Source organism: Dipodomys ordii, unplaced genomic scaffold (genome assembly GCF_000151885.1).
Source record: "Dipodomys ordii isolate 6190 unplaced genomic scaffold, Dord_2.0 Scaffold2, whole genome shotgun sequence".
Classification (NCBI taxonomy): domain Eukaryota; kingdom Metazoa; phylum Chordata; class Mammalia; order Rodentia; family Heteromyidae; genus Dipodomys; species Dipodomys ordii.
The window spans coordinates 2,646,015-2,672,072 of NW_012267218.1; the positions used below are offsets into that span (position 1 = coordinate 2,646,015).

General features: G+C 50.1%; 2 protein-coding genes across 3 annotated transcripts in view; one reads left to right on the forward strand and one right to left on the reverse strand.

Annotated features, from left to right (window-relative positions):
* The window catches only part of Dync1h1 (dynein, cytoplasmic 1, heavy chain 1), a 75,793-nt gene that overhangs the window by 17,975 nt on the left and 31,760 nt on the right, over positions 1–26,058 (reverse strand). The window contains exons 15-47 of the mRNA XM_013013035.1: positions 25,475–25,714; positions 24,315–24,470; positions 23,943–24,056; positions 23,673–23,783; positions 23,386–23,595; positions 23,071–23,217; positions 22,744–22,910; positions 22,482–22,655; positions 21,783–21,948; positions 21,510–21,698; positions 21,099–21,293; positions 20,227–20,509; positions 19,899–19,999; positions 18,794–18,953; positions 17,608–17,851; positions 17,269–17,452; positions 16,916–17,128; positions 16,501–16,739; positions 16,161–16,317; positions 13,821–14,048; positions 12,979–13,209; positions 12,627–12,767; positions 12,289–12,522; positions 11,999–12,205; positions 11,797–11,918; positions 10,486–10,651; positions 7,359–7,522; positions 4,958–5,087; positions 2,873–3,006; positions 1,953–2,067; positions 1,681–1,842; positions 1,379–1,593; positions 1,069–1,273 (exon numbers count right to left, since the gene is read on the reverse strand). Of these exons, the coding sequence (XP_012868489.1) occupies positions 1,069–1,273; positions 1,379–1,593; positions 1,681–1,842; positions 1,953–2,067; positions 2,873–3,006; positions 4,958–5,087; positions 7,359–7,522; positions 10,486–10,651; positions 11,797–11,918; positions 11,999–12,205; positions 12,289–12,522; positions 12,627–12,767; positions 12,979–13,209; positions 13,821–14,048; positions 16,161–16,317; positions 16,501–16,739; positions 16,916–17,128; positions 17,269–17,452; positions 17,608–17,851; positions 18,794–18,953; positions 19,899–19,999; positions 20,227–20,509; positions 21,099–21,293; positions 21,510–21,698; positions 21,783–21,948; positions 22,482–22,655; positions 22,744–22,910; positions 23,071–23,217; positions 23,386–23,595; positions 23,673–23,783; positions 23,943–24,056; positions 24,315–24,470; positions 25,475–25,714 (5,904 nt within the window). The remainder of the gene's footprint in view (positions 1–1,068; positions 1,274–1,378; positions 1,594–1,680; positions 1,843–1,952; positions 2,068–2,872; positions 3,007–4,957; positions 5,088–7,358; positions 7,523–10,485; positions 10,652–11,796; positions 11,919–11,998; positions 12,206–12,288; positions 12,523–12,626; positions 12,768–12,978; positions 13,210–13,820; positions 14,049–16,160; positions 16,318–16,500; positions 16,740–16,915; positions 17,129–17,268; positions 17,453–17,607; positions 17,852–18,793; positions 18,954–19,898; positions 20,000–20,226; positions 20,510–21,098; positions 21,294–21,509; positions 21,699–21,782; positions 21,949–22,481; positions 22,656–22,743; positions 22,911–23,070; positions 23,218–23,385; positions 23,596–23,672; positions 23,784–23,942; positions 24,057–24,314; positions 24,471–25,474; positions 25,715–26,058) is intronic.
* Positions 9,603–10,314, forward strand: LOC105984799 (ubiquitin-conjugating enzyme E2 C-like). Of its 2 annotated transcripts, none has more exons than XM_013015096.1 (2): positions 9,603–9,906; positions 9,961–10,314. In XM_013015096.1, exons 1-2 carry the CDS (start codon positions 9,603–9,605, stop codon positions 10,131–10,133), a joined length of 477 nt encoding a protein of 158 aa, XP_012870550.1. In that variant the 3' UTR covers positions 10,134–10,314. The 2 variants fall into 2 exon arrangements, with proteins under 2 accessions (XP_012870550.1, XP_012870560.1); XM_013015106.1 differs by having other exon boundaries at positions 9,603–9,738; positions 9,820–10,314.

A 26,058-nucleotide genomic window follows, 5' to 3' on the forward strand; every position in this document is an offset into this window, starting at 1 on the left:
GGCTTTTTTCTTTTTTCTTATGTGGTGCTGAGGAATCGAACCCAGGGCCTCAGGCATGCAAGGCAAGCGCTCTACCACTGAGCCACCTTCCCAGCCCCTAGGCATGTGCTATTAAAGGTAGACACCAATCCTTTCACTTTTACTACTTACTTGCAATGGAAACCAAAATAAGAAAGATATAAGAACAGGCTCTTTGGGGCTGGGAAGGTGGCTCAGTGGCAGAGTGCTTGTCTTGCATGCATGAAGCCCTGGGTTTGATTCCTCAGCACCACATAAGCAGAAAAAGCTGGAAGTGGTGCTGTGGCTCAAGTGGTAGAGTGCTAGCCTTGAGCTGAACTGAAGAGCTGAGTGACAGTGCCCCGGCCTCTGATTCAGGCCCCATGACCGACAAAAAAGAACAGGCTCTTTGTGATCAATGGTTTTGGTGTGAGGCAGAGCAGTGGAGATGTTTGCAGGCATCCCGGGCCACAGGTGCCCTCCATCTGTGAGTAGCTTCTGAGAACTCTTCTGGTGGACTGTCTGTTACAGAGATTACAGCAGGGATTGTACATTTCTCAGGGGCAGTCTGTGGGTGGCAGCCATCCCCTTGATTGTACCGCCCTTAGAGCAAGGTGGTGTGGGGCAGGGCAGCGAGTGTCACTGGCTCTGGATTCAGAGCCTGGTACAGGGAGGATGACTCACTGGAGAGGTGACACAACAGGTGGGAAACAAAAATTTCTCAGTAGTGATGGCTCCCGAAAGGCTTTTTATTTTTTATTTATTATTTGGTTTTGGTCGGTCACGGGGTTTAAACTCTGGGCTTGGGTGCTATCCCTCAGCTCTTCAGCTCAAGGCGAGTGCTCTATCACTGGAGCTACAACACCACTACTGATTTTCAAACAGTTTATTGGAGATAAGAGTCTCACGGACTTTCCTGCCTGGGCTGGCTTTGCACTGCGATCCTCAGATCTCAGCCTCCTGAGTAGCTAGGATTACAGGCGTGAGCCACCAGCACCCAGCCTAAAGGTTTTTTAGAAAACCACTTTTGTTTTATTTATTTTTTACCACTGATCTCAAAACCACACACACCTGGTGAAGGGTCTGATGGACGAACACACAGCTGTTGACGATGGCCTCGCGGTGCGAGGGGGGTTGGGGCAGTTTGTCGTACACCACCGGCATATAATCCGGCACCATGTAGTTAGGCTTCTCCAGGTCCATTTTGCTGGTGAATTCTTTGCCAACTTGATACAGTGCTTCTGTGGACCAGTCACCAAACCAATTTAACACGCACCTGAAAAGGAAGCCCCTCTGTCAAAACAGCTCCCAAGAATGGTCTGTCCCGGGCAGGAAACAGACTGCTCTGACCGACCAACCGAGAGCCCGAGGAAGTGGGTACCTGTTGAAAAGGGCGGGCGAGGTAGCTGCCCGGTCCTTGAGCCCCTCTGAGGACGGGTTCATGGTGAACACCACGTGCAGGTTGCGGATCACCTGGCTGGTGAACCACTTGTAGAGCTCTTCGTGGGAGTCGAGCATCAGGCCCTCCTTCTGGGCGCCCTCTTTGCACTGCGTCATCAGGGTGGCATACTCATCTCCTTCAAAGAGCCCAGGAACCTGAGGGTAACACAGCGCTGTGACTTACTGGTCCCTGCAACGCGACACCATTAACACACCACATGGTGAGACACGCTGGGTAATCACCTCGCCATTGGCCAAAAGGGTGTTCATTCGCTCCAGGAACCCAGAATCTAACACGTTGGATTCATCCATGATGAATGCTATCTTCTCATTTTTACAGCCAGAACGTCTCAGCACTGTCCGGAGATCTTCATCAAAGTCTTCCCCTGTATACTTTCTGTGGACCTACAACAGAAGCAGTTGACTAACAAGTTAGGTCCCTTTTTATGCCACAGTTCTGTTACGTGTTAGAACAAGAATCCATTATTGGGACTAAGCTCTACTGAAAGACCTACCTTTATCTGGTACACACTCAAACCATTCATCCAGGCGACGAACCGAGACAGGGTGGTCTTTCCTGCACCACTAACACCAATCAGAAGCAAGTGGCCTTGTGGCTGACGGAATATTCTGAAACATCATCCGAGCCAATGAGTTTCAATGTTTGTATGCCTCTCTCCCTGTTTGATACTCATGTCCTAAACTTTTAGAGTTGTGACCACTGCATTCTCAAAGCGTGGTAACCTGATTGTTGTTGGTTGTAGGGCTTCAACTCAGGGCCTGAGTGCTATCCCCTGAGCTCTTTTGCTCAAGCTAGCGTTCTACCACTTTAAGCTACAGTTCCACTTCTGGTTTTTCTTTTTATGCTGGTCAAGGGGCTTGAACTCTGGGCATGGTCACTGCTCCTAGGCTCTTTTGGCTCAAGGCTAGCTAGCACTCTTCCACTTGAGCCATAGTGCCACTTCTGGCTTTTTCTCTGATTAATTGGAGATAGAAGTCTCACACACTTTCCTGTCCGGGTTGGCTTTGAACTGTGATCGTCATATCTCAGCCTCCTGAGTAGCCAGGATTACAGGCCACCAGCAGCCGGCTGTAAGCTGAATTTTTACATAAACATTTGCCGGGCCCAGCGAGGATCCGAAGATCAACAAGACATGGCTGTGTTCTCCAGACTCATAGCTGACACGAGAGACAAAGCCAGTTGTAGGAGGTGGCAGAAAGGCTGTAATCCGTGGCAGGCCTGCAGTGCTAATAAAATAGAGTGAAGTTCTTGGGGGCAAACACTAGGAACAATTAAGCTGGACTTGGAGGGTGAAGACAAATGGCTGAAAGGCTGTGGGGGAGGGGGCACCATGAAGCCTGGTCTGATCACCCTGTACCCATTTACTCAAGAACAGCGAAGCCCAAGGGTATATTGTAAAAACAAAAAGCCTACCTGTCAATCCTGAGCACATGGTCTAGCACTTCATTGAACAGCACTAGAGGAACATCAAGCTCTTCTTCATAGAAGACTTTCAGCCTAGCTTTGACATAATCTCTTAATTCTTCTTGGTCAACTGGGATGTAATCCTACAGAAAAGAGATAACATAAAAAAGTACAACAAATATGCCAGGTGCCAGTGGCTCACGACTGTAATCCTACCTACTCAGGAGGTTGAGATCTAGAGATTGCTGTTCAAATCCAGCCCAGGCAGGAAAGTCCATGAGACTCTTTATCTCCAATAAACCACTCAGAAAACCAGAAGTGGTGCTGTGGCTCAAGTGGTAGAGCACTAGCCTTGAGCTGAAGAGCTGAGGGACAGCGACCAGGCCCAGAGTTCAGGCCCATGACAGACAAAAAAAAAAAAAAAGGAACATGGGAGGTGGATGGGATGGGAAGGGAAAACAAAGGAGGAGGCTACAATGCTTGATGAGAAATGTACTCATTGTTTTGCCCATGTAATTGTAACCCCTCTGTACGGTATTTTCACAATAAAAGAAAGAAAGAAAGAAAAAACATTTCTGCACAGCTACGGACATAGTTGCTAAACTGGGAAAAGATCTTTACCATCAATATATCAGACAAATGACTAGTATCAAATGTATACAAGGAGCTCAAGAAACTAATCTCTCCCAACCTAATAAACCATCACTCAGTGGGCACGGGAGCTAAGGAGAGACTTCTCAGGAGAAGAGGTGAGAATGGCAAAGAAACACATGAGGAAATGCTCACCATCCCTGGCCATAAGGGCAATGTAAATCAAAACAACTCTGAGATTCCACCTCATCCCTCTAACACTGGCCAACATTGTGAATTTGAACAACAAATGCTGACAGGGATGTGAGGAAAAAGGAACCCTATTACACTATTGGTGGGAATGTAAACTAATACAACCACTCTGGACAGCAGTCTGGTCTGGAGGTTTCTCAAAAACCTAAACCTAGACCTTCCCTACGACCCAGCCACACCACTCCTAGGCATCTACCCTGAGCATCACGAGCCAGGATCTGATAAAGACACCTGCACATGCATGTTCACTGCTGCACTGCTCACAATGGCCAGACTATGGAAACCGCCCAGATGACCCACAGGAGATGAGTGGGCCCCAAAATGCGGCACCTATACAAAATGGAACTTACACAGCCATTAGAACGAGTAAAATAACGTCACCCGCAGGGAGACGGGTGGAACTAGAACAAATCATGTTAAGTGAGGTAAGCCAAGCTCAGAGAAAGTAACGGCGGTGCATGTTCTTTCTGATAAGTGGAAGTTAGATTATGCACCGGGATATGATAAATTATACAGAATTCTAGATATTCACACACAGATCAAGAGAGGATACTCAGGAGAGAAATACAAAGGGGCAATGCCCAAGTGCTTTTTTGCATTTATATAAAATAATATATATAGTGAAACAAATTCCAAGATAGGGAAACAAGAGACCTCTTTTTCTTTTTTCTCTCTCAGTTTTTGAGGATTCTATCTTCTTCCCCTTATGTATCTCTTTGGGAGAGTAAAGGGGAGGTACAGAACTCAAGGGAAAAAGATGGAAAAATGCAGCAGTGGAGCTCACTGGACACTGATGAAACTCACGTAGATATGAGAGGGAGACTGAGAAATGAGGGAACAGAAGACTGTACAAAAGGAAATGTACGCAATACCTGACTCATGTAATTGTAATCTCTACGTATATCACCACTATAATAATAAACGAGTAACAACAACAAAAACCAAACCAATTCATAGCTATGCTAGAAATGTCTACCAGAAGACACTGCTCTGTCTTTTTTTGTGCTGGGGACCGAGTCTAGGACACTGCACTTCCTAGGCAGGTGCTTTGCCACTGAGCTACATCCCAGCCCCATAAGACACTTCTCACACAAATCCACAACTGCCTCATGTCGGTGTGAAGCTGTGACGCAGCCACCAGCCACCTCCCAGGGTTTTCTACGAATGCTATGAGCACACTGCACTTCACATTTTTATCAGAAAATCAGTTTAGTCACAGGGAAAAAGAACCAGTGGGCAATGCGGCGGTACCTTGGACAGCCAGTTACTGTACAGGATGGGCCGGCTCATGGCTTTCTCTTTGTCTATGTTGGGGAAGTGCTTCAGAGCCACCATGTCAATGTTCTCGTCAGTCCAGCGCCGCTCCTCATCCTCCACGAGCCTGTTGGAGGGCAGCCGAGCATTAGAGCTGTCCAGGTCCACGAGGAAATGGCAGGCATGCGCCATGGAGGCCTGAGCAGTCACTGTAACCACGGGAGGAGCCCGTGGTTCTGCATCCTGAACTCAGGATGACTGAAACAGGCTGAGATTTTGAAACTCAGGGTCAAGACCCTTGCAACTATGCAACCATGACATTTGAAAGTTCTTTTAAAAATGTTTAATTGCAGCCGGGCGCCGGTGGCTCAAGTCTGTAATCCTAGCTACTCAGGAGACTGAGATCTAAGGATCACAGCTCAAAGCTAGCTGGGGCAGGAAAGTCTGTGAGACTTTTTTTTTTTTTTTTTTGGTCATGGGGCTTGAACTCTGGGTCTGAGCACTGTCCCTCAGCTCTTCAGCTCAAGGCAAGCGCTTTACCATTGGAGCTACAGCGCCACTTCCGGTTTTCTGGTGGTTTATTGGAGGTAAGAGTCTCATGGACTTTCCTGCTCTGGCTGGCTTTGAACTGCGATCCTCAGATCTCAGCCTCCTAAGTAGCTAGGATTACAGGTGTGAGCCACTGGCGCCTGGCTGTGAGACTCTTATATCCAATAAACCACTAGAAAACCGGAAGCGGTGCTGTGGCTCAAGTGGTAGAGTGCTTGCCTTGAGCTTAAGAGTTGAGGGACAGGGCCCAGACCCAGAGTTCAAGCCCCACAACTGACCCCCCCCCCAAAAAAAGATGTTTAAGTTGGGCGCCGGTGGCTCATGCCTGTAATCCTAACCTCTCAGGAGGCTGTCTGAGGATCTTGGTTCAAAGCCAGCTTGGGCAGGAAAAGTACATGAGACTCTTATCTCCAATAAACCACCAGAAAACTGGGCTGTGGCTCAAGTGGTAGAACACTAGTCTTGAGCTGAAGAGCCGAGGGACAGCGCCCAGGCCCAAGATGTTTAATTGCACTGACATAGAAGTGAACATATAAATCCAGTTTCTTTTTTTTTGTTGGTCTTGGGGCCTGAACTCTGGGCCTGGGTGCTGTCCCTTAGCTCTTCTGCTCAAGGCTAGTGATCTGCCACAGCACCACTTCCGGCTATGTAGTGCTGAGAAATCAAACCCAGGGCCTCATACATGGAAGGCAAGCACTCTACCACTGAGCCACCTTCCCAGCCTTTAAATCTGGTTTCTTTGTGAAAAGGGTCTGTGTTGCCCAGACTGGTCCTACGGGACTCCCCAGATTCCCCCTTCTTCTCAGTCTTCTCCATCTGCCAGTACAAACCACCAAATGTGGCTCAAATCTATTTTCTGAGCTTACGAGAAAGCAATGTTCCAAATATTATGGCAGCAGCATTAAGGGGACACACACGGGGCCATGGCGGTGGCGCAGGGTGTGGGGGGAAGGGCTCACAGGGCTCGCAGGGTGACCTGAGGGCTGGAACCTGGAGAAGCTGAGTGTGGCGTCTACCGTGCTGACTGCCAGAAGGGATGAACAGACATGCAGAGCGGGCTGGCCTGGAACTTGGCATCCTCTGCCATACCCCTTTGATTGTCATTTTGTGCTGGCATGAGAACTCCAGACCTTTTTCACTCACAGCCACATTTTTTGCTGGTTAACTGAAGATAAGAGACTTATGAGGAGCTGGGAAGGTGGCTCAGTGGTAGAGCGCTTGCCTTGCATTCATGAGGCCCTGGGTTCGATTCCTCAGCACCACATAAGCAAAAAGAAAAAAGCCGGAAGTGGCGCTGTGGCTCAAGTGGTAGAGTGCTAGCCTTGAGCTGAGGGACAGCGCCCAGGCCCAGAGTTCAGGCCCCATGACTGGCAAACAAAACAAAACAAGTCATTTCCACGACTCCTAGAAAGGTAAAGAGAAGTTTTTTGCGTGGCAAGTTCTGTGGAGACTGGTCTGCTGAAGCCTCCCATAAATGACCCTGCCTATCAGTTCCTGACCTCGAGCAAGAACCCACAGTAGCCAATAGGGAAACAAGGAAAGGGCAGATGGCCGGTGAGGAAGACTGAAGTGCAGCAGGCGTGGTGGGAATGCAAGCCACACCGTGGAATTGTGGGAAGGCCCAGACCTCGCTGGAACACAGGCTCTGACAAGCCACGCCCACAGCCCCTTACTACCCAGGCTGGAGACGCGCCTGCCAGCATTGGCAGCAGACTGCTGCAGGCGGCGTGTGGCAGTGACTTCCATTCCCTGCAAGCCCCACCTACTTGTGCACGCGCAGGCCCACCTCACACAGACCCAGGCAGATGAAGCAGAGGACGGAACCAGAGGGATCCTGGGCTTGCCTTACCTGTCCTGGAAGAGACGGAGGGCTTCGTGTGCCCAAATCCGAATGAGGCCTTCAACAGGCAAAGTCTCCAGGGGTCTTAGGGCCTCAAAGATACCCCTGACCCACCGCGTCATCTCCCGGGGTGAGTAGATGTAGTGGGGCTGGGTGTCTTGAGTGAATCTCTCCTGCAGGAAGGAGGAAAACACGTGAAGGTATGGAGAAATGAGTGAATGCAAAATGCCACAAAACGACTATGTCTACTAAAGACATAGAGTCTAGGCTGGAGGTGTGGTTCAGTGGTAGAGCATCTGCCAGCAAGATCAAGGCTCTGAGTTTAAATGCTAATACTGCCTCTCCCACAGCAACAAGAATCTAGACTTCGAATATTTAAGGATGAAACAGTAAATATTCCTAAAGATTTAAACTAGACTGGGTATTCGGTGGTAGAGCATATAAAACAACAAACCACCAAAGCAAAAAATAAAACAGAGTAAACAAGCTGGGAGCCTCCTAGATTCTAGGAGGCTGAGATCTCAGGACAGCAGTTCAGAATCAGCCTGGGAAGGCAAATCTGAGAGACTCTCATCTCCAAATAACCAGCCAAGCCTGAAGTGAGGCGTGGCTCAAGTGGTAGAGTGTCTGTCAGCTGTGACTGAAGAAGCTGGGTGCTGGTGGCTCACACCTGCAATCCCAGCTACTCAGGAGGCTGAGATCTGAGGATTGTGGTTCAAAGCCAGCTGGGGCAGGAAAGTCTGTGAGATTTATCTCCAATTAAACACCAAAAAAAAAAAAAACAAGAGATGTAGCTCAAGTGGTAGAGTACTAGCCTTGAACAAAAAAGCTCAGGGACAGGGGCTGGGAAGGTGGCTCAGTGGTAGAGCGCTTACCTTGCATGCATGAGGCCCTGGGTTCGATTCCTCAGTACCACATAAACAAAAAGAAAAAAGCCGAAGTGGTGCTGTGGCTCAAGTGGTAGAACATTAGCCTTGAGCTGAAGAGCTGAGGGACAGCGCTCAGGCCCAGAGTTCAGGCCCCATGACCAGACCTCTCCCCCCCCCCCCACAAAAAAAAACAACTCAGGGATAGCACCTATGCCCTGAGTTTAAGGTCTCAGGACTGGCACCTAAATAAATTAAAAAAAGAAAAAAGCAAGCCAATAAAACCAATTAAATACCAGAGTAAGTATCTGCAGTCTCGCAGAGACAAAGCCAAGGAAGCAGTGAGAGAAATATGGACAGACTATTAAGACTAGGCGGCTAGGCACCCTTCAGGGCCAGGACGGAGGCTGGGCAAGGGCATCAGGTTAACATGAAAACAACACTTCTAAGCAGCTGTAAACTGTGATTCTCAGATCTCAACCTCCTGAGTGGCTAGGATTACAAGCTGCGCAATTGGAGATGAAGCCCAACTCCATTGTTATTTTTTTTTGGTGGCAGTCCTGGGGCTTGAGCTGAGGGCCTGGGCACTGTCTTTGAGCTCTTTTTTCCTCAAGGCTAGTGCTCTATTACTTGAACCACAGCTCCACTTCTGGCTTTCAGGTTGTAAACTCGAGATAAGAGTCTAATAGACTTTCCTGCCTAGGTTAGATTTGAAGCCCAATTCTCAGATCTGAGCCTCCTGAGTAGCTAGGATTACAGGTGTAAGCCATCAGTGCCTGGCTTCCTTTTTTTTTGCCAGTCCTGGGGCTTGAACTCAGGGCCTTGGTGCTGTCCCTAAGCTTCTTATTGGTCAAGGCTCTACCACTTGAGCCACAGCGCCACTTCTGGCTTTTCCTGTTTATGTGGTACTGAGGAATTTAACCCAGGGCTTCATGCATGCTAGTCAAATACTCTACCACTGAGCCACCTTCCCAGATGACCCCGCCCCCTTTTAAAAAATGATTTATTAGGAAAGCAAAAGTAGACCTTGAGAGGCAGGGCAGGCAGTTGTTGCCCTTTGGAGGGCCGGCCCAACACACTGACGTAGCCTCAGTTCATATTCTACGAGAAAACATCAGTAACGGGCTGGGAAGGTGGCTCAGTTGTAGCGCGCTTGCCTTGCATGCTTGAGGCCCTGGGTTCGATTCCTCAGCACCATATAAGCAAAAAGAAAAAAGCCGGAAGTGGCGCTGTGGCTCAAGTGGTAGAGCGCTAGCCTTGAGCTGAAGAGCTGAGGGACAGCACCCAGGCCTAGGGTTCAGGCCCCACAACTGGACCAAAAAAAAAAACAAAAAAACAGGCAGTTCCCCCGGCGTGGACTTTCTGTCTCCTTGCCAGCGCTGCCCCGATGGCCTCCCAAACCCGCGACCCAGCCGCTGCCAGCGCTGCCGCCTCCCGCAAAGGAGCCGAGCCGAGCAGGGGCGCCACCTGGGGCCCAGTGGGCAAGTGGCTACAGCAGGAGCTGATGACCCTCATGATGTCTGGTGACAAAGGAATTTCTGCCTTCCCTGAATCAGACAACCTTTTCAGATGGGCAGGGACTATCCACGGAGCGGCTGGCACAGTATATGAAGGCCTGAGGTATAAGCTCTCCCTGGAGTTCCCCAGTGGCTACCCTTACAACGCACCCTCGGTGAAATTCCTCAGGCCTTGCTACCATCCCAACGGGGACACCCAGGGGAACATCTGCCTGGACATCCTCAAAGACAAGTGGCCGGCAACGTATGACGTCAGGACCATCCTGCTGTCTATCCAGAGCCTACTAGGAGAGCCCAACATCAAAAGCCCTTTGAACACACATGCTGACGAGCTTTGGAAAAACCCCACAGCTTTTAAGAAGTACCTTCAAGAAACCTACTCAAAACAAGTCTCCAGCTAAGAGCCTTGACCTGAGCTGTCCAGCTTCTCCTGTGTTGTCTGTTTTTTCCTTAGTCTACCTGTCCTTTTCCTTGACTTCTGTACAGGACTCTGTTATCTTGAGCTGTGGTGTTGTTTTTGTTATGTTTTCTGTTTTTTAAATTAAGATTTAAGTCCTTGCAATGTATATTAAATAAATAACATTTGGGTTGTTTTTGTAAAACAACAACAACAACAACAAAAAACCCAAAAAACAAAAAACATCAGTAGCCAGAGGGCCTGCGGAATGATGCTGAGGACAGAGCTGGCAGAAAAGCCCTGTATGAGTTCAGAATGCACTCGATCTTACCAGGTTCTGCAGCCCCTGAACTAACCTGAGACATGGTGTAGAACTCCACCATGGCTGCCGTGAGCGGCTCTGCGTAGGTGCGCAGGGAGGGGATGAGCCTCAGCATGGCGCGGTTGAAGGTGCCGTAGATCTGGGTGAGGGAGGCAGGTCCTGGGTAATCCACATACACCACAGGCACGTGCCGCAGGAACCTGTCAAGGACGGGCGGTTTGCATCCTTCCACTGTCTCAGCCCCCTCTGAATGGGCTGTGATGGAGGGTGCTTCTACTTTCTTGCCCTCCACATTATGCTCTGGCTGCCATCTCAAACACTAGGTTCAGAAAGCTTCAAGATCCAAGGAAAGATGGGAAATGGATTTGGCCCATTTTAACTTCAACCTGACCCTGCAATGGCAGTGGGCAGTTCACCTCCTCACAAGGTCAATGCTTTTCATTCTCCTTGCTACTCACAAAGTCAATCCTTTCATTCTCCCCCACCCTCCTTCCTTCCCTGTTCTTTTGTTTGTTTGGTTGGTCAAGGGGCTTGAACTTTTATCAGGGCTTGGCGCTGTCCTTGAGCTCTTTCACACAAGGCTAGTGCTATACCACTTTGAGCCACAGCACACTTCCAGTTGGAGATAAGAGTCTCACAGACTTTCCTTACCTAGGCTGGCTTTGAACTGTGATCCTCAGATCTCAGCCTGACTAGCTAGGATTACAGGTGTGAGCCTCATTTCCCCCCCTTTTTTCTTGTAGTGTGGTCTGCCACTGAGCACTGGGCACCTGCCACTCAGCCTCAGGACTGGCAAAGAAAGCACTAAGCCCTAATGCTTATTTATTTACTTTTGGAGACAAAGTCTTTCTTTGTAACAGAATGTCCTTGAAACCCTTCTTGTCTTGTGGCAGTCTCCCAAATGCCAGCATTTCACATGTGCTGCTCCATCACATTCAGCTCCTAATGCTTTTTAAAGAACATGTTTCTAGCCAGGTGCTGGTGGCTCACACCTGTAATCGTAGCTACTCCAGAGACTGAGATCTGAGGATCGTGGTTCAAAGCCAGCCAGGCAGAAAAGTCATAAACTATCCAGAAAAAGCTGTAACTGGTTTTGGCTCAAATAGCAGAGCACTATCCTTGAACAAAAGAGGCTCAGAGACAGCACCCAGGCCCTGAGTTTAAGCCCCAGGACAAGCACACACATGCACACACACACAAAACAACAAAAATAACACATTTCCATGGAACCTGCACAGTGGGCGTGCCACGAGAGCAGCCCTGTGACAGGCAATTTTTGGTCACTCTCATCATTCACACCAGCTGTTGGCTATGCTGTGCTATAGCCCTCCTGGAAGTGGGGTACCTGTGGGACAAGGGCTTTCTCCCAGGGTCGGTGGGGGGATTACAGGCCCCCACAAACTGGATCCGCTCTAGCTTCACCCATGTTTGATCTGAGGTGCGGTAAAAGCCTCCGTGCTCCACCATCTGAAGGAAAGGAAGTGGGATGATCAGGAAAGAAGCGAGCCGGTGGCCGTGGTAGGGAGCCAGGCTGTGGCGGGGCGGACCTGTCTGATGAAGGAGATGACCCTCTGCGTGCCGTATTTGTCCATGTCCGGCAGGTTGATTTCATCACAGAACAGCACCAGCCACTTTCCAAGCTGAACGGGAGCCAGGACAACGCCGTTGGGTGTGCGCCTGTACTCGCAGTAGTGGTCGAAAGTCTTCAGGAGGAGCTCTGGGGTAGTGGCACTGGAGAAGTTAAGGCCGACGACCTTGGAAGGGACACAATCAAGTTAGAAGAGCACACCTGCCCTGAAGCCCTAGAGTCCAGCTGCTCCCTCCTCAGCCTCCCTACCTCCATGTCAGGCAAGGCCCGAAGGGCGCTGAAGAGGGTCATGGTCTTGCCAGAGCCTGGAGGGCCACACAGCACCAGCGGCTTGTGCTCAGCAAGCCAAGTGTACAAGAGAGCTTCATGGCGGACCGTGTCCAGAGTTGGCACGACGACATCCGGGGCTGCCACCTTGTGTGTCTCCACTTCAATCTGGGGCACCTTGGCCTGCCACGGAGACCATTCTCCACTGATGGACACCTGCACACGGAGACAGGGAAGCAGTGCCGTGGGGCCCAGCGGAGCACGGGAGGAAGGGAGCCACGCGGTGTGAGGCGGGGCCGGAGGCGGGGCGGCGCACTCACTTCATAGTCGATGATGGGGATGTTGGGGGCAGTGGGCAGCGGCACCGTGGTGATGCGTCTGATGTATTCACCCAACTCTGCTCTCATTTTCAGCCGGCTGTCTCCAGACAGGGACCAGAGGATGGCGTAAACCAGGTATCGCTGTCGAAATAATTATAATTCCATTTTTACAAAATTTCAACAAGACAAAAGAAAGCTACGGACAGCGGAGTTCGCCTCGAAACCTTCTGGGCCTCAGGATAGCCTCTGAGCTTTCCTCGGCCCTCAGGAAAGCCTAGTTCTCCTGCAGGAGTGCAACAGGGCAGAAGATTCTGGACTTTCCCAGACCCCCAGCTACCCGTGCACCCCTGACCTGAATGTAGCGCTCCAGCTGCTCGATGTGCATAGGGAAGTCGGGGTGGTTGGCATTGTACTGCGCCACGTTGCGGCAGGCTTGGTGCAGCATGGAGAAGAGCGAGCCCAGGCAGCGCAGCCGCGTCAGGTCCATGATGTGCTCCAGCTTGAAGGCATGCTCCAGGGCCTTGGTGACCAGGCCGTTGGACGTGAAGTATGGCTGCATGATGGTTGCCGCATCCCTTTGGATCTAGGGGAAAGAGGGAGTGAAGGATGCATAGCTATCACTTCAAAGAGCTGGGGAGCTGGACGTAGAGCCAGACTGAGCTCCACAGTGGGACTCTCAAGAAACAAAACAAAGCTGGGGCACTGCACTAGCTTAGCCTCTGCCTAGGAATCATGTCAAGTGGCTTTTTTTTTGGTGGGGGGGAGAGGGGGCCAGTCATGGGGCTGAACTCTGTCTGGGCGCTGTCCCTCAGCTCTTCAGCTCAAGGCTAGCACTCTACCACTTGAGCCACAGTGCCATTTCCGGCTTTTTTTCCCCTGCTTATGTGGTGCTGAGGAATCGAACCCAGGGCTTCATGCTTGCAAGGCAAGCGCTCTACCACTGAGCTACCTTCCCCGCCCGTCAAGTGGCTTTTCAATGACTAATCCCACTCCTTCACCCTGGAAACCCTGCACAAAAGAACGGAGGCTCACTTCCTACAAGGAGAGCAGGGAATGATTCTCTTTCTTACTTCTCCCTTGTTTTAACCCTGTCATACTAAAAGAAATCCTTGCTAAAGCTTTCGTCAATTTGCAGAGAAAATCAAGGGATTAAGTGTCCCCTGGGCGCGGACGCGTGGCCCCACTTGGTGGCACCTGCAGCATCGGGGAGGCAGCCTCTTCTCCCTCGTCCTCCTTGCCCTTGCGCCGCCGCTGGGCCTCATCCTCCCCTTCGTCCAGGGGGATGCTGCGCAGCCTGGCCAGGAAGTTGTTGAAGATCATGTCTGTGCTGAGCACGTCCTCGCTGAACCACACCATGCCACAGCGTGACACCGTGGCCAGTGTTGCATACTTCAGGTCCTGTACTTCAAACATTATTCGCACCTGGAAGAGATTTAGTAGAAACCTTGCTGCTTATTTTGTATATTATATATACATATATTCTTCAAGTATTATTTAAACTTAATTTTTCTAGGGAGGGGAGAAAAGAAGAATGGAGGGTAAACAATTCTGAAGTGCAATGAAGTATGTATGATGATGGCATGAAGAATCTCAATGCATGTTGCTGACCAACAGGTGTCTGGGGCAGGGAAAGAGACCACAATAGAGAAGGTTACGCTGATCAAAATATAATATACCCACACCTGAAATACCATGGTATAACCCCTTTGTATAACTAATACAGACTTCAAAAAAAATCCAAGCTGGATACCAGTGGCTCATGCCTGTAATCCTACTCAGAAGGCTGAGATGTGAGGATTGAGGTTTAAAGCCAGGCCAGGCAGTAAAGTCACTGTTTTAGTTCCAAGAAACTACTCAAAAAACCAGGAAGTGGCCCTGTGGCTCAAGTGGTAGAGCTCTAGCCTTGAGCACAATGAGGCTCAGGGATGGTGCCCAGGCCTGGAGTTCAGGCTCTGGACCAAACAAACAAACAAACAAAACCCAAATTGAGACTGACAGGAATGTGAGTGAGCTCTGTTGTTGGGAGTGGGTGGGTGCAGCAGAAGTGTGGATAAACAAAATTTTAAACATTAAATCAAACTGTAACATGTTTGTACATCACCTTTATGATAACTATAAAAATTGAAAAAAAAATAGAACAATTTTCTGGGCTGAGAATGTGACTTAGTGATGGAATGCTTGCCTAGCATGCATGAAGCCGTGGGTTCCATTCCTCGGCAGCACATACACAGAAAAGGCCGGAAGTGGCGCTGTGGCTCAAGTGGCAGAGTGCTAGCCTTGAGCTGAAGAGCTGAGGGACAGCGCCCAGGCCCAGCGTTCAAGCCCCACGGCCGACAATAATAATAATAAGTAAACCTATCAACAATTCATACTGCTCTGGCATCCACACTGTCTCCACAGGCCTGGGCAGGAAAGTGTGCGTGGAGGGCAGAAAGGCCCACTGCTGAGTTCTCTGTGCCAGGAGCCGGGGGCAGGATGGAAGCTCAGCTCCCAGTGCAGTGCGCACCTTTACCCCAAAGCACTGCAACCACGCTGTGGCTAGACTCAAGGTGCAGGCCTCTCATCTCTGTTTACAGGTAGGACACTGCTGCTATTTGGTGGGGTTGAGATTCTAATCATTTGGTCAGATTCCACAGCCTTTAGCCTTTATGCTACATTATCTCACTGGGAGATCAATCTGACAGTAGTTAGAATCTACTGGATAATCAACCACCAGAGGAACCAACAAATAAGACAGATTAAGAGGCCATCAGGGGGCTGAGAACGTGGCTCAGTGGTAGAGCGCTTGCCTTGCATGCCTGAGGCCCTGGGTTCGATTCCTCAGCACCACATAAGCAAAAAGAAGAAAGCCGGAAGTGGCGCTGTGGCTCAAGTGGTAGAGCGCTAGCCTTGAGCTGAAGAGCTGAGGGACAGCGCCCAGGCCCAGAGTTCACAGGCCCCACAACCGGACCCAAAAAAAAAAAAAAAGAGGCCATCAGTAAGGGCACACTTGCAAACTGGATTGATTCCACCGCTCTGTTCTAAGCAGTGGTAACCACCACTCCTGATCCTTCCAGTAAAGGCTTATGTTCACCAGCTTCTTAGACTACAGGGTTGGCCTCAACTCCTGTCCCTCCAGCCCTCACCAAGCTCATCAGCAAATGCTATCACCACCTTATAAACTGCAGTGCAGGGAGCCCTTCTCAGCCCCTCAGTGAGAGGGACGAGCAGCAAGGCACTCAATGGATGCCCCAACTGCACGCACCACCTTTCTTAGGCATGCTCCTGTGGTAAAGTATGACTTACTCATTAAATACGTAAGAGATGAACAACAATAACCTGACAGAACAATTACGGTAACAGACTAGTTATTAAAATGTATAAATCATGAGACTCTGGAATTTTCCAGAGTCTTTTCTGACTACAGTTCACCTTGGTGACTGAAACCTTGGAGAACAGAGTTGAATGAGGGGACCCCTGTCTAAGGAAGAGGCTCCCCAGCGCCCTCTCAGGGACGCAGGGCGCTGCGCACCACAGCTACAGGAAGGTATTTACATTGGGTGGAAGGCTGAGTCGCTCTCCGTTGGGCAGAGTCAGGAGTTTGTTGTCGTCGAGCACGGAATTCAGATTCTCAACCCACTCCGGGTCCACATCCCCATCAAACACGATCCACTGGCGTTTCTGTAGCTCACCTCTCACATTGTCTATGATCCTGGTTGGGAAGGATTTTAACACAGCTGTTGGTTAAGTCAAGATGTGAAAACCGAAACGCTCATCTGCTTTGGGCTTCCCAAGTGAGCTTTGTCTAGTCGGGAGCACAGTGAACCCGAGGCTACCCCGAGTGCGTTGGACCCGTACTCCCCCAAAACACAAGCACCAGTGAACGCAAACGCACTTCCTCAGTACGTGTGTGAAGAGCCCGTCGGTCCACTCCCGGGTGTTGGGGTCCAGGGTTCCGTAGAGGTGGTCTTTGCTGATGGCCTTCGGGTCAATGATGTGGGCCACGCCCTCCACGCCCTCCAGCCTCTCCAGAGCCTTCAGCAGCACACGCCAGGCCATGCTCTTCCCACTTCCTGAGGGCCCCACCATCATCAGACCGTGGTTGATCTGGGTGATCTGATAGAGCTGGAGAACCTGCAGGGCCAGAGCACAGACATCTTCAGCGGCCTGGGGTAACGTCAAGAGGAAACAGTCTGTGCATTCTTTTTTCCCTTTTCTTCTAAGGGAGCCGCGCCCACCGCCTAGCCTCTCCAGCAGCGTCGCCACAAGCTGCTGGGCTGTGAGCACAGCAGAGCAGATGGATTGATTACCTTCTCAACCCACATTCCGCCGACTTCTTCCCCGTCGCCGTATGTCAAGTACATCTCCCGACACACTTTCTTGAGCTCTTCTCGAAGGGCGGTCATCTCCCCTCGGTGGTACTGGACTCCGGGGAACACGTCCGACAGGAGACTGAAGAGCAGCGGGATGTCTTCAGCCACCAGCTTGGGCACCATGGTCTCACAGACGCTCTGTATCAGGATCTGTGGGGAGAGGCGGAGCGCGTGAAAGACGGACGGCAGTGACCCCACTCCCACCATCCACTGACGGAACTCGGAAGTCCATCACCAGAAGGGCCCAAGGTGAGGTCTGATCTGAGTTGGGGAAGAACTCTGATGCAAACCTCTTGTTCTGGCAGATTCTCTGCAATTTCTCCTTCATCAACTGCTTCCCCTCGTTCTTCTTTCTCCCTCTTTATCTTCTGAATCCTCTCCCTCTTCACATTGCCAGCGCTCACCAGCACACTCTTCAAAGCCCGGAGACCGAAGTCATAGTGGCTTTGAGACGACAGCTGCTCGTCACATAGTCTGCAAGGGGAAAGGATCTCTGTAACAACAGCGGGCTTAAGTAATGCGAGTGTGAAGAACGGAAGAATCACAGGTGAGTACTTTGAAAGCTATACCCCAAGTCTAAACGACACTTTTAGCATGAGATGGGGCGCACTCAACAACAGGCTACTCACTTGAAGAAGGGGACGATTTTGTTGGCCAGGACCTCGGCGGTCCGGAAGCCCTGTGAGTAGAGCATGACCTGTGCGATGAGCTGGCGGTCGGGCTTGGTCATGGCCAGGCTCCGGAACAGCTTCTTGAGGTTGTCGGGGAGGTTGGAGCGGCCTGCGTAGCCAGGGTTCATGGTGATGAAGATGGCCATGTCTGGGCTCACTTTGACTTGTTTGTTGAGCAGCTCACAAGTAATGGGGGCAGAGGCTGCAATCAGATGACGGTATTAATGCCAACGATGGGGAACACCACCTACCAACTTTCCAAAACCACACGACGCTGGTCTCCCATCCTCAGCCCAAAGCGCAGGACTCTTGGAGAGACTGGGGAGGAGACCTCCCGGGGGCCACGGCCAGCAGCCAGCACGGCCCCAGCCAGTGCCACACCGCAGTTATAGAAAGGGTAGCAAGTGCAGCACTCTGGTTTGTGCGCAACAATGCTGCTGAACACCACTGCACAGCACGAGGGCAGCCTCACCACGTTCAACATGCGACCCGAGCAGCCGGTGGTGACAGCACAGTTTCCAACTTACAGAAACAAAGCCCTCAGAATGAGCACTGACCACAGACACGGGAGTGCCCTCTGCCTGCCCTCTGCCATGCCTCTTGACTTACGAGGCCTGGGGAATTCTCTGTAGGACAAGTTACTATCATCATGGAATAAAAGGAGGAAAGAAAAACTAAGGTGTGCACATGAACAGGCACCATTTCACCCTATCCTGGTGTGCCATATGGATTTCCTCGTGCGGCTGAGACTCGCTCCACCCATGTGAAGCCATGCTCGGAGCCTCAGCAGCCACTCTTAGGATAAATATGAAGGAACACTCTGGTCCAAGGGGACATGGGAAGCGGGTGCTGGGGGCCTCGTGGGCTGAGGTACCCACTGCATGGCACAGGCTGGAGAAGGGAACGCACTCGCACATGCGTGGTGCAGGGACTCAGGGCACCAGCCTTGTTGAGGGAGGACGACACGGCAGCTAGGAGCTGACTGCTATGCCGCTAACCAGCACTGGGACACGAATTGCTGATGCAGAATCGGCTTAGCTCTGACCTTCGACCCTTATTGCCTGTGAGAGTGGGTTCTAGTTCTCATGTCAGAACTCCCCTCTATCTCCACCGAGTGATTGTTTTTAGCAAAGAGAAGTCTTACTCTTATCGTAGTTGGGGTTGGAGTGCTCGCGCAGCGCTTCCTGTATGCACTGCACCTGCTGGGACACGGCCGAGAGCATCCGCTCCTCCAGGCGGTTAAACTCGTCAAAGCAGCCCCACGCGCCCACCTGACAAAGCCCCACAAAGATACGTCCCATCGCCTGGAATGGAACAAGAAAAAACTGTTAGTTACAAACAACTGTGTCCCCTTCAAGTCACACATTACAATCTAAGCCCCAGTGATGATTCGGAAATGGCCTTTTGTGACAGACAGCGAATGAGGCGAGGAAGTGGACATCAGAGGGGAGGCCACACAGGGACAGTGGCCGTCTACAGGCCTCACCTGGAACCAACTCTACCAGAACCATGACCTTGGACTTCCTGCATCCAGAACTGTGAAAAGATGGGTTTCCACTGTTCAAGCCAGGCCATGGTGGCTTGCAATGGTGGCCCCGACACACTACGCTGCCGCTGCCCCAGGAGGAGCTGGGCAGAGCTTGAATGACTCGTTCAAGCTTAGGCGAGGCCCATCTTTCTGACAGTGGACTCCTCACTTTAAAATGAATTCCTCCCAACCTCCCCTGTGGCTGTGAAGGTGACACTCCTATGCCAGGGGAGGGGCCTAGGGCCTCTGGTGACAGAGGTGACAGGCATTTCATAAATAGACACAGGGGGACTATATGATGTTTTTCTTCCTGTGCCAGTAAAAACACACGGACAAAGTCAGTTTTAGTCTATCATGTTTTGTTGATTAAAAAAAAAAAAAAATCCATGGGGCTGGGAAGGTGGCTCAGTGGTAGAGTGCTTGCCTTGCATGCATGAGGCCCTGGGTTCGATTCCTCAGCACCATATAAGCAAAAAGAAAAAAAAAAGCCAGAAATGGTGCTGTGGCTGAAGAGGTAGAGCGCTCGCTTTGAGCTGAAGAGCTGAGGGACAGTGCCCAGCCCCAGAGTTCAGGCCCCATAACTGACCAAAAAAAAACGAAACAAAACAAAACAAAAACAAAAAACTAAAGGCCAGACACAGCACACCAAACTACATGTAAGGCGAACAGCTTTGAGAGGAGAAAACTCAATGGTCCGGACAGAACCTGTAACATTTCTTACCTGGAAGTCAAAGGTTTCATCACAGTTGAAAACTAAGACAAAGCGCCCAAGCTGATGGCCCAGGGCTTTAACAGACTCCGTCTTCCCGGTCCCAGCAGGCCCTATTGTTTGAAGAAAAGTAATTGAGTACCTTAATGAAAACATAGCTTTAGCTGGAAGACAGCTGGAAAATGCAGTTTACGTGATAAGCCAGAGCAAATAGACACAATAAAAACAAACTTAAGATTTCATGTTTACTATGTAATGAACATATTCACATCTTCACCTTACTCTTTAAAAATTAAGCTTATGACACGATCAGCTCCGCCTAGCGTGTGGGGTAACTTACCGAATGGGGAGCCCCCGAGCCTGGCCTCCAAGGCCTGCGTCATTGTCAGATAGCAGCGGTCAGTGAGCGGGGTCTGGACCAGCTTGTCTTGAACCCCCAGGTACTCGAAGCCGTAGTTAAATTTGGCATTTGCCATTTGAATTGACAATTGCTGCAGCACATCCGTTTGCTTAGGGTCAAAGTAAAACCGCATCTGGCTGAGCCACTCAAATGATTTGGGGTTGTCAATCTTGCTTTTGATCAAGGATCTGGTAACGTCTCTCTGGTGAACCAACTCTGTAATCTGAGGAAACAGAAGATTGCCATTAACTATAAGATTGGAATAAAACATAAATAAGTGTGGAAATGAAATGCCCCTTCCTGTGTAACCCATGCAAACTAGTAATAATAAAAAAGTAGCCCAGTACATCCTCTGGGTTTGTGAATTACTTGTTAAACTTAAAATAAGGTTCTAGGTCAGTTCCAGCAGCTTTTGGTAAATAATGCAATACACAAATCCGCTTCTAGAGACAGCATAAATGGTATTCACGTGACAGTGCAGAGATTCAACAGCTAAGCAAAACCAAACACCATCACCCACTGTAGACAGGGAGCCGTCACCACAGGCCACATCCTGCCTCATGGGGAGAGACGAGGGGAAGGAGTGACACAGCCTGACCAGGGTGGCCACCGACTGTCTCCCGTGAGGAAGTCTCATTCCAGAAGCCAGCTGCCAAAAGCATTTCCAAGAACAGAGCCCAGCATCACCAGAGCGCGTGAGTGGCCTTCTAGTTTTCTACTGGACACAGAAACATTTCCAAGTAAACCTCCACTGACTGCCTGAAGAAGCCGCAGGAAGCCTAAGAGGCGGGAAGGGGCCAGGCCTGACTCACCAGGTGCTCCAGCTTCCTTCTGCGGAGCGGGGGCTGCTCCATGAGGACGGAGTCCGCTAACACGTTCAGAGTGACCTCAACGTTGCTCAGCACAGACTGCAAAGGCGCAGTGTCCCCACCTCCTCCGATGCTGCTCAGCGCGTTCTCCACATTTTCAGACCAGGCTATCTGGGCTGACAAAACCACAAGCTGGGCCTGAAGGAAAAGACAGGAGAAGTACAGGGTAATTTCTTTTCTTTTTTCATAAATTTGAGATGGGCTCTCCCTGAACTCCCAGGCTTAAGCAATCCTCTGCTTCTTCCTTCCAAGCTGCTGCAATGCAGACACACTATGCGCATGTGTCAATTGAACAGGGTCTCCTGAAAGCCAGCTGGTGCTTCCATCTCCAGCCTGCCCACTTCTATAGATTACCTGGTATTTATCGATCCAAGTGATGTAGGTGCTTGGGTCAATTGATGTCGCTTTGCCAAAAATTTCCACCTCTGTAACAGACTCAGCAAGAAGTTTAGCCAAGGTGACTCTCATCTCCTTCTCCACCAGCGTGAGCCACTCATTGATTTTGGGATGTTCGGTGATGGACACAGGAGTTTTAAACATAACCTTGAAATTAAGAAAACATATTAAGAATTAAGAACAGCAGAGATAAGCAATGTTTTCTAGATTGCAAACATCAACTTGACCAACCTCCTCCCCTTCTCGGGACGAGATGCCCAGGACCACAGAGTTATCCTCGTTCAGAATGATGCTCGAAACACCAGCAAACATTTTCTTGAAGTGTTTCTGCAATTTAGCTACGTTCTTGCTGTTTCCAATGATTTCAAGCAAATCTTCATCACCCACAAAATAGAACCTGAAATTAAGACAGCATCCAATTGACTCCCCTTTCCACATAGAACTAAGTGACGAGGGCAAAACAAGGATGCACAGAAGAGGAAAGATGTGACTGTTGGTGGAAATCTCCAGTCCAAAGTCATATCACGTCCCTATCTCTTCCAGACCTGAGCAAAAAATACACATTTATCCAGCAAGATTTTTGAAGCAAAAAGAAGTCAATGTCATTACTTAGCCACATTAGTATCCCAAGCCACTACTGGGAAAGAAAAAAGGCCTCCTGGGAAGGAGCTAGACAGTGGTTCGAACCATGCACGTTGCCTCAGGAGGACGATGGGGTGAAGCTGCTCAGTAAAGCCCAAGTGGAAAATCAGAAACTGGGGTGCAATCAGTGCACAAAAGGCAAAGTGTTCAGTAAATAACTCAGTCAAAGCCCTGGGTGTCAAAACTGACAGCAAATAGGCCAGAGGAGACAACAACAGCTGGAAGGAAGCACAGGAGGACGGAAATGCAGCTGGAGCTCAGCTCGAGGAGAAGCAAACCAGCTCTTACCTGGGGAAAGACGAGCGCTCTCTTTCCAGGTATTCTCCAAGGGCCTTCTGGATCTTTCCAAGCAGGTCTGCCAACCTTTCTAGAGACCTTTGCACGCCCTGGATGTTCAGAACATCCATAACAAGGGGAGACTTGGATACTTTTTTCATAAGAGCCAAAAACTCTGTGCTGATACTAGAAATCAAATGAGAACATGTGTCAGCGTGTGGGTACCGGCATCCCCAGCCCGGCTGACCCCTGGCTCCCTGGCCAGAGGCCATACCTCTGGAACCGCTGGGTTTCCACAGGCAGCAAGTGTTTGATGTCTGCACTGCCTGTGAAGATGCCTTCCAGGTAGACCCATCGCCTCTGCACGTCAATCCATACGTCAAAGAGAGCCATGATCCGGTTCAGTTTGTCTTCCCAGGACAGGGCATCCTCCTCGAAAACCTGGTGGGTACACGGGAGGGCAGGGTTCAACAGCTGGACTTTACTCACAGACATGCCAAAACTCATTAGAAAATGCAGACTAAGATCAACCCCCACTTCAGAAAACAAGCATCTAGCAACTTGCAGTGCAAGGTCCCACCATGAAGGCAAAGAAGGGTACCTTGTAATATGGAGAGAGCTTCATGGCGGAGACACTGTTAATGTGCTCTTTGACTTTGTTGAAGAGGTCATCCCAGCCTCGGATCAGGCGGCACTTATTCTGATAGTTGACCAGGTCCAGTTCGTAGGTATTCCATACTTCCCGTATCTGAGTGAACCACAGAGGGCAGTGTTACAGTGTTTCCAGATATTTGTCAAAGCCCAGAGACCACACATTAGGGAGACAAGAGACAGCAGAGGGGAAGGCTTTGACTCACAAGCTTAAATCCACACAACAGACTGAAACATGGAAGGAGCCGTCCACCCCAGCACCTGCCTGCTTCAAAAACTCCTCCAGAGCCATCTCCCCCTGTGCCACCAGCAGCACATCCTTGACAACAGCTTCGTTCTTCTGCAGGTCCACATCCCAGATCTGGCCGAGGGTCAACTCCGAAAGCACCCAGTTAACATGTAGCCGCTTCATCAGTTGTTTCCAGTGCCGGTCTTTAAGTGCTTCAGATTTCAGTTCAATCACCAGCATGTTGATCTGAGAAGAGAGCACAGAGACCCTTGCTTAAGTGTGCCCGCATTGGATACCCGCCACCACCTGTCGCAACTCCCTACCTTCATATAGCCTTTCAGCAGCCTCTGAACAAACTCATAGGAGGCGTACTGTCGAAGCCGGGCAGGAAAATTCTTCAGCTGGTTCAAGAGGCCATCTAAGTTTTGTCGAAGCTGTCAAGAGGCACAGAGGATATTTAGCTTGCCAATATTTTTTTTAAGTAGTGTAACAGTCTTTGAAATAGCCCTATTTTTATTAGTCTGGATGAATCATGCAAACGACACACAGGAGAATAACATCTGTGAGCTCCCATGCATTTCAACAAGACTTACCTTTCGAGGCTGTACTGAAACCCATGGCTGCTCCTTCATCTGATCTATTTGTTCCCAGACTTTAGAAAGCTCTGACCAAACGCCTTTGAGGTCCTGTAATTCCTCTAAGGCCACCTGTGATTGAGTGTAACAAAGCAGTTAAACTTTGGAAATAGAAGTCACCTTACAAACGAAAAAAGGAAAGGAGGGAGAGAGGGAGGGAGGGAGGGAGGGAGGGAGGGAGGGAAAGAAAGAACTAAAGAAAGAACCAATTCGCCATGAAACCAAAGAAAAGAAACTACCCCAGAATGTGGTCAGGCCAGAGACGCAGCTAGCTCGGTGGATGTCAATGGAGCAGGACCCATCCTGGGGGAGGGTAGGCAGTATCCGTACCTGCACGCGCTCCTCGCTGCCACTGAGGAGGCCCGTGTCCGTCAGCTCCAGCGCCTCTTTGGCCTTTGCACATTTCTCTCTGTCATCCTTCAGTCTGCCAAATTTTCCTTCGTATATGGTCAGAGCCTGAAGAGCCTCCTCGGGGCGAAGATTGCCCTGAGAGTGATCAGAACACAGAATACTGCACTGACTGAGGAGAGAGGATCACTGGGGCTTTACATGGTGGACGTGCTGCTGGCTCATGCTTGTATTCCTAGCTACTCAGGAAGCTCAGATCTCAGAATACTGGTTCAAAGCCAACCTAGGCAGGAAAGTTAGTAAAATTCTATCTCCTTGTCCACCATTAAACATTGAACTGGAGCATGGTTCAAGTGTATAAAAGCTGAGTGAAAGGGCTGGGAAGGTGGCTCAGTGGTAGAGCGCTTGCCTTGCATGCCTGAGGCCCTGGGTTCGATTCCTCAACACCACATAAGCAAAAAGAAAAAAGCTGCAAGTGGCACTGTGGCTCAAGTGGTAGAGCGCTAGCCTTGAGCTGAAGAGCTGAGGGACAGCACCCAGGCCCAGAGTTCAGGCCCCACGACCGGACCCCCCTACCCCCCAAAAAAATTTAAATGACTGTCATTGTGGTTAAAAGAGATCAAAAGTTAGCTTTACATTTACTACCTGCAAGTATTTTCCCCCCCTTTGTTGGTGCTGAGGATTGAAGTCAGGACTTCAGATATGTCCAGTAAGTCTCCAGCGCCGCATTGCTTTTTAGACAGGGTCTCCACTAAGCAGCTGGAACTACAGGTGTCTACTTCCACATCCTGCTGCAATGCAAACACAGCTTTCTGTGTGTGTGCTGGTCCTCGGGCTTGAACTCAGGGCTTTGGCGCTGCCCCTGAGCTTTTATGCTCAAGGCATGTTCTACCACTTGAGCCACAGCTCCACTTGTGTCTCTGGTAGTTAACGGAAGGCAAGAGTCTAATGGGACTTTCTTGCCTGGTTTGGTTTCCAGCCACAATCCTCAGATCTCAGCCTCATGAGTAACAAGAATTATAAGCAAGTACTGCTTTTTTAAGTATAAAGAGGAAATGTAAGTATTGCAAAGTTACAGCGCTGTATGTGTGGAAGGTAAGCAGAGCAGGTGGAGCGGGTAGCTGGCACGTGGCAGGGCTCACCGTGACAGGCTTGGTCTTCTCCCAGTCTGACAGTAGGTCAGTGGTACGGCTTTCCACAGCCCGGTCCTCCTGCACAATCTTCATCTGCAGGTTTGCCACCTGCTGCTGGATGGCAGAGTCCTTCCTCCGCATGATGTCATTGAAAGCCCCCCACTCTCCCTCGATGTTGTCGATGTAAAGCCAGGAGGGGGGGAACTGGAACCTTTGTTTTTCCAGCAGACGTTGACCATTGCGGTAAAGCTTTGAGAATTGAATTGAAAGATTCATAGAATTAAAAAAAACAAAACAACGGAAAGGTATAATTATTTTGACATTAAGACAAAACAACTGTCAAAACCTCTATTCTCCCAGTTTTCCACCCTAACACGACTGCGCCAGAGGACAATGCACTGAAAGTGTGGCTCACTCGCCAGCTACTACCCCGAGGTCCTGATGAGAACAGAGCATGGGAATGCTGGGCTTCGCTCTTTTGTTTCAAACACAAAGGACCTCAAATCCTTGAAAACAAGGACAGCAAAGGATGGTATATACAGCAGTGGCTCTCAGGCCTTGTCGGGCCTAGGAATTGCGTGCAGAGCTTTGCA